The sequence below is a fragment of the Limulus polyphemus genome, unplaced genomic scaffold, assembly GCF_000517525.1.
Source record: "Limulus polyphemus unplaced genomic scaffold, Limulus_polyphemus-2.1.2 Scaffold1732, whole genome shotgun sequence".
Lineage (NCBI taxonomy): Eukaryota > Metazoa > Arthropoda > Merostomata > Xiphosura > Limulidae > Limulus > Limulus polyphemus.
In genome coordinates this window covers 213,261-223,137 of record NW_013667342.1, presented here as the reverse complement: position 1 = coordinate 223,137, position 9,877 = coordinate 213,261, and the positions used below count along the sequence as shown (strand labels likewise).

The 9,877-nt window shown below is 29.6% G+C and overlaps 1 protein-coding gene across 1 annotated transcript in view; it reads left to right on the top strand.

Moving 5' to 3' along the window:
- Positions 1–9,877, top strand: part of LOC106464745 (ceramide synthase 6-like) — a 49,278-nt gene that overhangs the window by 3,475 nt on the left and 35,926 nt on the right. The window contains exons 2-4 of the mRNA XM_013924902.2: positions 2,145–2,265; positions 4,952–5,064; positions 7,773–7,830. Coding sequence (XP_013780356.1) covers positions 2,145–2,265; positions 4,952–5,064; positions 7,773–7,830 — 292 coding nt within the window. The remainder of the gene's footprint in view (positions 1–2,144; positions 2,266–4,951; positions 5,065–7,772; positions 7,831–9,877) is intronic.

Genomic DNA, 9,877 nt, shown 5'->3' with positions numbered 1-9,877 from the left:
CATAAATCAGTTAAATGACGAAAATTAGGTGACTATTTACTTGTGACCACTCAGTGTATAGTAATTGAAATGTGTCTGTATTTTACAAAATACTGGTCTACTAAAACACAGCCAAGACAGGTCACTTTGTAAAGACTAAAGGTCAGTTTTATATTATTGGATATGGTAACATGAGTGCACGTGGCTGAAAAGTCAATATAATAAAAATAATAATAAATATATATATAAATGTATAATGTTATGAGATTATAACAGTAATCAATATGATAGTTGTTATTAATTGACGAAATGGACTAAAGCTTATTCACTCTTCATTTTAGTTCAGACTGTTACTGGTAAGAGGTAAACAGGGGATATACTGTACCTGGAAAAATTTACGTGATTCAAGGAGCAAACTTTTAATAGTCTGCTGTTTGTGGGTTGTATCAAGCACTGGATGTAAAGAAGTATTTTCCACCATATCTCCAGTCTGGTGATATGGTTAAACAAGTTGTACTGTTGATATACAAGACTATTCAGTTTAAAAGTTATTATTTAGTTGATTTAGTGATTTAATATTTAATGGTTATTTAGTTTTTACAACAAGAGTGTTAAAAGTTAAGTATGTCACAATCTCTGAAAGTACACTTTCAGTCATGCATGTCATATGAATAATTAATGTGGCAGGGATAAAGAAATACATAACATAAACTGTTTTAACACCATAACTTTACTAAGGAATGATAAAAATGTGAAACTTTGCAAATTGACTTCAATGTTAACAAGCTATGGAAATGGAATGAAAACAAACTAGACTTTTATTTTTAATCACTTACTACAGGTTCATTAGTAAAGATTTTAAGACAAAAATGAGTTATTTATGTAGCAAAGTGCTTAAACTTTTGACTTAGGCTGAATTTCAAAAATGTGATTTTTGAAATATTGAGGGCATTCTTTAAGGGTCAGTGCTACTTTAATTGTTTCTCATTGAAGTTGTGATATTTTTGAAATAACATTATTACAATTATCAGTGATAGTAAAATGTGCTTTAATTGTTTGGTTATCAATTTGATTTACACAAGATGAATGGTTGATTATTATATATTTTAAAAACAAAAAAATGATGAATGCTTGGTAGTCTTGACATTAGGGATTTGACAAGAAGGAAATGTTCAGCTTAAGACACTTCTAAAATAACAATACATATATTAGTAATTATACAAAAATACAGCATACAATATCAAATATATATGTAATCTGTTAGGTATGGAATGAAACCGATATAAAAATAAAGTTTAAAAATTACTAAATTGCTAAGAATGACATGTATCCAGTATGACATAGACTGTGAACCTAATATGTATATAGTTCTTTATATTTGTTAATATGTTTGAAAAATCTTTGTCTTTTTCTGTATTTTGCAAAAAGAATGCTTTTATTTTTAACTTATAAAGTTAACTATCCTTGGAAATTACCTTTATAAGCTTGTTAAAATTTATAGGATTAAGCTTTGGAAGTCTGGATTTAGGTTTGCTCTTAAGACAATATTATTGGTGAGAGCTATAAAACTGTGTAATGGTTTGCCTGATTGTGTGGCATCACTGGTGTGTGATGTGAAATTGAATTTTTTTAAAGTTTGTTGAATAGATAAGTAGATGTGAAGGGCTTTAAGTTGGTTTAAAAAGTAGAAGAAATATATTTGTATTATTATTATTATTACTTAATATTTTATTTATTTGAAGGGTGACCTCAACTGGCATTTTACCACCTTTTTTTTTCTTATGTTTCAAAAGTTAGAAATACATCTGTTGAATCTGATTACATATATAATTACATTAAGTTTATTTAGAATGATAATTAGTATTTTGTTTACGTAAAAAGAGTGATGGCATATTTATTTGTTGTTAACATATGAAATGATATGTAAGACTTAAAAAAGAATAAATTTATGCTGTATTTAACAGATTGTTATTACATACATTCTGTAAATTATTTTTTTGTGGGAAACATTGGGGAAATGCTGTTTAAAAATGTTCCTCTTGTGGCTTAGAAATGATCTTTTTTTCAACTGGAAAAATGAGCTTAAATTTTATTATTTGCATAGAATATGTTTAATATTTAGCTTACTAGCAGAAATACAAATGACACTGGTCTTGTATTTGTAGGTTAGTGTTTACGCCAGTAGGAATTTATTTGGGATTAAAAGCAACCAGACCTAAAAGAGCTCCTGAAAATCCCGTCCTAGAAAAAGCTTTCAAGGCTAATGGGCGAATACCATTCAAACAGGTAAGATTAGATAATTGTAATGGATGTATAGGTCCATTAACCCTCTCACTATGGACAGATCACAGGGTACAGGTCACAACGTTTTATAGAGTTCTTTTCAAAATTTAAACACTTTATTATCATTGTATGTTAATATTAAAATTGGCACCACAACATAAGTTATAATTCAAATTTTTAATATATATATATATATATATATATATATATATTGGTATATAGTATAATATGTTTTAAAAAGAAAAATATTTAAAAAATGCTCAATATGTTTTTTGTGTGTCATATGACATGTCATATTGCTCAGTTTATATTTGATTATGCCTATCATGCAGTGTCTGTAGTGGTTAACAAATTAGAAACTCAAATTTCTGACATGTACAAAGTGTAATATAAAATAAGACTCCCACCTGTTTGGTATGCTGAGATTTCAATATATTTTGCAAACCTACCAGGATAACCAATATTTTGGTTTTCTGAAATGTACCTTTCATATCTATAAAAAACTAATTTGTATTCCTCCTTCACCTGAGCAAATTAATCAGGCTTAAGCCGATGAGTGAGTATAAATCAATTTTTTAACATCATAGTACTAAAAATCATTATTTTTCAATTTATATTTTATTTATTGTTCTATATTTTAAGAAAAATAACTAAAAATTATCAATTTTAGTAAATAGTAATCTAATATACAAAGCTAAGTTGTTGTCTTTGTTTGCACCTTTGAGCCCCTATAATAGTAGGACTATAAAGATATGGAATCAGTGTACTTGGCTTTAATGCCTGTGACATAACATTTTTAGTGTCAGTGAAAACTTTGTAATCTAATTTTTTCCTCAGAAGATGGACAGGATTTTTGGTCTGATTTAAATGGAAATGACATTAGAAAAATTTGTGTATTTTATCGAGAGGTGTTCTACTGTTGTGGTGTCAGAATAAAAATCCATCAAATGCTGTCATGTCATGTGTACTGACAAACAAGACTAACTTTTTTATAAAATGGACAAGTTGAACTTGCAAAATTCTGCAAAAATAAGTGGGTTTCTATTCACTTTATTTTGGGAGGGGAGTTGGGTATGATAAAGATTTCATACACAAAGAATGACATTATTTTAATTAAATATTTGTACTAAAAATATGTTATTTATCTATTGTAATTAATTGCACTCAAACTCTTGATAGTTTGTGTGCAAGGTTATTTTCATTTTAAGTTTAAAAATACTTTTCTTCATCTTACAGTTTTGGAGTTTTATTTGCATAACCTCTAGAACCTCCTAAATGAATATCAAATTTTTTTAAATTTAAATGTTTAAATTTAATTTTTCATTTGCTCTACCATATCACTAACTATAGATATCATTAACATTCAGTGCAATGAAATGATTAAAATTAAGAAACAGAAAAAGTGTACATACCTTTTTTTGTATAATATCTTAAAAGATCTTTTGGTTATACTTGTAATTTCATGTCTTTTCCTTTTCACATATAGTTAATTTTTAATGTTTTATTTTCCTGTCCTTTACCTTTTATTACTCATTTCGGCAAAAGTCAACAGTGCCCTTGGGGCATAATTACAATATCTTCAGCAGAGATGCACAAGCCTTCAGCAAAATTCTCTTACTATCATGCAATATCTTAAGCCTTGAGAACTAATGCAAAGTGTGATGTATATTTAATAAAATATTTAAACCTTTCAATTATACATTTTAAATCTAAATAATACATAATTAACTAAGATATAAAAGTAAGACCTAAATACATTTTAACTGTCTCTCTAACTATAACATATTTAGCTAAGAAAAAGTGCTATTGGGGATCAAGCAATCGACAATACTAAAGGCAGTTACATCTATCAGATGACAAAAATTGACAACCAATTTCAAAATAACTTTTGGTGGATTATAATGTAAAATGAACTCTTTCTAATGACTATACTTGTATATCTAGCAACTACATGTATGTTATATAGCTCAAGCAAAAGTATAGAAAGTGGGCATAACACCTGTTGTGGTTGACAATATTTATTACTTGTTTCTAATCCATTTAGCCAGAGAACTTTGAAACTTGTGTGTCAATAAGGTAAGTAAGCAAACTTAATTGTCTAGGCATACATCTACAGGACTGGTGTTATCTGAGTCAAGATAGAAAGTTGAAATTCTTCTTAGATTGTGGGTCACACATGACAAAACCCAAAGTTTTAAATATATTTGTTAAAGTTTTTTTGGAAATATAATAATTTAAAACTTATGTAACATAAAACTTTGAATCTTAACATACATTATAATGTTAAATTTCATTCACACACATTGATAATAAAGGTGTTTGATTAAATTTTGAATGCAACTCGGTGACTTGTACAGAAAAGTGTTTAAAGGGGTACCCAGGGTAGAAGTATTAAAAGAATTAGTATGTTAATAATATAAAACAATTCAATGGAACATTAAAGGCGTTGTTTTATTTTAGTAAGATGTCAACCTTTGATTATATTAATACAGGAAAAAATTTTACACACTTGCATCTACTTCACCTGATAAAGTCAAATTCAAGTGTTCCAAAATAGTTTTTGAGTTAATCATATCAAACCAGACTTGCTGTGGAAAGCAAACTATAAACCTACTACTGTCTAATAAATCCTTAACCAAAACTTTTTTGTATTTTGATGATTCTTCAGTTTTCTTTTCTGGTATCACAGGTTCAAGGCTTAGCAAAGCAGCTTGATTGGTCTGGGAGAAAGGTTGAGAGATGGCTTAGACAGCGAACTGTTCAAGAGAAACCACTTACTCTTACGAAGTTCACAGAAAGTTCGTAAGTTCTTGCTGATAAACCAAATTTTCTGTATACTTTTATTCCAGTTAATGATATAGTAATGTGAATTACTGGAGTTGTACAACTCTCATTATAGAAACTAGTGTTTTTAACATTTAGATTATGGTTGCATCTGGATAGTTGAAATGATAGGAATATTTATTCAAAAAGGTGGATTAGAAGTGTTATTTTTCTATGCAATTTTCGATTATTTTTGCATGTAAAATAAAATAAGCAGAAATTCAGAAAATGTCTCAATCAAACTTTCATAATATATTCTTCCTCAGATCATTTTAATAATGAATTTACATGGTATTGTAAGACATGAAAATGAGTAGGATTTAAAAACCGTTGTTATTTTCACTTTTTTTATATGTTATTGTATCAAATCCTTTTTAGATCTTGATTCACTTCTAATAGTGCACTTTGCATCATCCATCCATTGAACTTCTCTCAGATTATGCTTAGTTTAGTTTTCTGTATAAAATAACTTTATTTTTATTACATTTTATTATTTATTTTCTGCATCAGAATGTGACATTTTTATGAATGTAATGATTTCAAATGTTTAGTTCAAATACAAAACAAACCGTTCTTCATAACAAGTTTTAAACTATAAAAATTATACCATTTGACAACAAAGTATAAAATAATTGTTTAAAATGTATGTGGTTGTAGCACCCAAAGTGTTCGGGATATTCTTTCTACCAAACATAATCCAAAAAATGCAAATGAATAATGAGATAGCTGTCATGGAAGATCAGCCTAAAGAGCTTAAGATTTTAAAAGTAACATCTTAGTATAAATTTTGTCAATAGACACCCAACCTCTACCCTTTAGACAATTATTATGAAGTAGAAAGAACTATAAACTGTTACCAAAATAGTTCAGTAAGAATTGAGCACCCATCTTCCTCATTTATATATGTAATATAATATATGTGGTCATAGAACTCAAACGTGTTGGGGATATTCCATCTATCAGCGAGATCCCTATGCCGATGTAAAACTCACTACTATCTAAAGTTGGGAGTTGAGTGCTTGAATCTCCAACATTTCAACTCCTGCTGCCCTTTGCTGTTTGCACCCAGTTGTGGGAAAGCAGATACTCTTAATATTAAGATATAATTTCAACCACAGACATTATCCATTATGACTTGAGGATGACAACAAGGAATGGTAATGGCAGAATTATTTTGAATTTTAGTCTCATTATAATATTGTTTTTGTTTTGTATTAAGTTTATTATTGTTTTATTGTGCTGATTTTAATCACCTTTGGACAATTAATGTATTTCTTAGTATTAGATATATTAATTTATTTATATATATATCTTTACAAGGTTTTTCAAAAATTAGTATACAGTTTGGTTGAGATTATACAGTGGTTACTGAAGAAAATGTTAGGACAAAAATTGAAAACAATTTGATTATTATTTGTTTTGAATCATGCATTAGAAATTAAACTATTAATATAAATGAAACAACTCTATAGTCACTTTTACCCCTACACACAAACACATATTACTTGTATACATACCAGGTGATTTATAAAAAAAATAACCGTATAACTAAAATGATTGTATGTTTAAAATACTTGTCCAGGGAAAATTAATTTTCACTAGAATCTTGTTGAGGATCATGAATTTTATTGATGAAAGTTTGAACTTGGTACAGATTGTGTCAAAAGCTTTCACATTTAAAGTTCTGTATGCTTTCCATCTTTTTCATTGAACATATTAAAACTATCCCTTAAATAAAGCTTCTGCAAGCATCTGTTATGGGACAGTGTTTATTGATTCCCAAAATATTCTGCATACTGATGCACATTTTATTCAAGTCATTAATCTTGTATTGTTGAAAAGAGAGGAAGAGAAATAAAAGCATTGTTTGTTTACAAGAAAAGTGATTTTGGTGTGCATTGTGGTTTGAAACATTATATACCATACTCAAAATTTCCTTATGATTATATATAAATTTTCTATATGCCCCTGGCAAACTTTTATTTGTGTCTATGAATGTAGTTATAAATTATTATTAGTGTTTTTATGAATTAGACACAGGTGAAGTTTGTGTTATTGTCTAACTTTTGTTGAATTTTATTAGGTTGCAGGAACAATATAAGTAGGTTAATATAATGCTTCTTATAAGGAAGATAATTACGAGTTTATGATATATAGTTTGTTACAATAAAACTGTGTATTTATGTTCAAATATTACATTATGTATGTATAGCACTTCACAAACAAACTCAATAAAATTTCAGCTTTTCTGAACTTTTTTTTTGTATCCTACAGTTTGTACGATAGATTTGTTCTTAGTACCTATACATTTTGATTTAAAAGTTGTTTTGGTAGACTTTAGAATAAAATGTAATCACAAACATTGCCTAAGCTAATATTTTTCTAGAATGTAGAAATAATAAAAGCTTATAAATTTTCATGTATGAGAAGCTCAATTATATAAATGGTTAAGTGTATCTGTGACAATAGAATATGTTCTCTGTGATTTAATCTACAATCGAGAGAGTTACCCAGAACTAAAGATAGTAGTTAGTACTATTGTTTTTAACACATATTTTACAGAATTGTGTTCTTGAGCCTTAAACAATTTGTTACACACATAAACTAAACTAGGCCATTTATTATTCAGTTAATGATGTGTTCAATACACCAATGTGTGTATGATTTTTTGTTTTTCTTTTTTTCAGATGGAGATTTACTTTTTACTTTTCTGCCTTCTTGTATGGGTTGTATACACTCTCTGATGTAAGTCTTCATCATTGTATTGGACAAAGAATTCTTTGTTAATTTATGTGTGTGTATAAAGATTTAAGTTTCTGATTTTATTGTTTATTATTTTGATCCCTGGTAGCTGTTTGCATATTCAAATTGTTATTGGATAGATTGTTAGATGGTTTTACTGCATTTAGTGCAATGTAAATTTTTAAGATATTGTATTAAAATGTTTAAACATTTGGATTAAGGAGTTAATGAGGGACTAAAGCTTGATTGCAGTTTCTCAACAGTTTTTAACCAAGGCTCAAAATTAACGCTGGCAAATATCAGTTTTGGCAGTAAAGCTTAGAAGGTACTAGAAAATAATTGCTAGTACATACTTGAGAAGGAAGATTTGCAGATCAAGGTAAGTATCATAAATGGGAATAGCAAGATCACAGCTTCAAACTGTTTGATTGCCAAGGAAGTTAATATATTTATCAGCTGGTTGGATTCAATCTATCTGGTATGGTTAGAAATATTGTGCCAAAGTAATTATCCTTTGGAGGTAATAATAAAATAAATTATGAAAACTGCAGAAGTTTTCTTACACATTCATCTAAGTTTGTCCATTTCTAATATTATTGACCTGTAATGTCCTGCCAGCTTTCAATCTTTAAACTATATAACTTTTAATAATATAATTCTATTTTTAGTTTAGGGTTGCTGTAGTAAAGCAGTGTAGTAAACCATTTGGCCCATCAGTATCACCCTTTACAAACTATCCAAAGTAACCACTAAATCTAAAGGTAACTGTTTGCATCTACAGTGCCTTGCAAAAGTATTTACCCCTACCAATAATGCTACATTTTGATGATATACAAATAATGAACTTGTTTTATTGAAAACTCTAAGGATCAAACTTAATACTGTTATGTGTGAAGGAAGTTGAATGTCAGAAAAACTTCCACAGAAAATATATAAATTGAAATTTATTAATTGCGTATATATTCAGCACCCTAAATCAGTACTTGGTGGAAGCACCTTTTTTCAGCATTTACTGCTGCGTGTCTTTTTGGATTGGTCTCTACTAGCTTTGTACAATGGGATGGTGTATTTTTTTCCTATTCTTCTTGGCAAAATTGTTCCAATTCTGACAAGTTTGTTGGGGATCATTGATGGACTGCAATCTTTAAGTCTTGCTGTAAATTTTTTATTGGATTCAAGTCAGAACTTTGACTGGGCTACTCTAGGACATTCACTTTCTTCTTTTGAAACCACTCCAGTGAGGGTTTGGCCTTGTGCTTCTGGTTACTGTTCTGCTGAAATGTGAATTATCAACTCAGTTTTAGGTTCTTGGCTGACTCAAGTAAGTTCTCTAGGATTTGCCTGTACTTGGCATCATCTATTTTCCCCTCAATCTTGACAAGCTTCCTAGTTCTTGCTGATGAGAAGCACCTCCATAACATGGTGCTATCACCACCATGCTTGACAGTTGGGATGGTGTTGACTGAGTGATGTGCTGTGTTGGGCTTGTGCCTGACGTAATGCTTTGAATTTAGACCAAAAACTTAATTTTTGTCTCATGTGATCACAAAACTTGCCACATGTCTGCAGTATCATTTACGTGCTTTGTTGCAGACTCCATACAACATTTAAGATGATTCTTTTTCAGTAATGGCTTCTTTCTTGCCACTTGCTCATACAGGCCAGCTTTGTGTAGACACCCGGGAAATTGTCTGTATGAACACTGACTCTCATCTCAGACATGGAACTTGGAAATCTTTCAAAGTCACTGTTGGCTTTACAGTGGCATCCCTAATCAGTTTCCTGCTTGCCTGGCTGCTTAGGGCAGCCTGATTTGGGTCGTGAATGGGTGGTATAAGCACATTCCACTTCTTAATGAAGGACTTCACTATACTTACAGGGATAATCAGCAACTGTGACATATTCTTGTAACCATCTCCTGATCTGTGTTTTCTCTTAACATTTTATCCCAGACTTGTTTGGATAGCTCCTTGGTCTCCATGGTTGGTTTGTCATATCAGTATGTGAGTTGTGGCTTGAACAGATGCATTTACTCTGAAGTCAAGTTAAA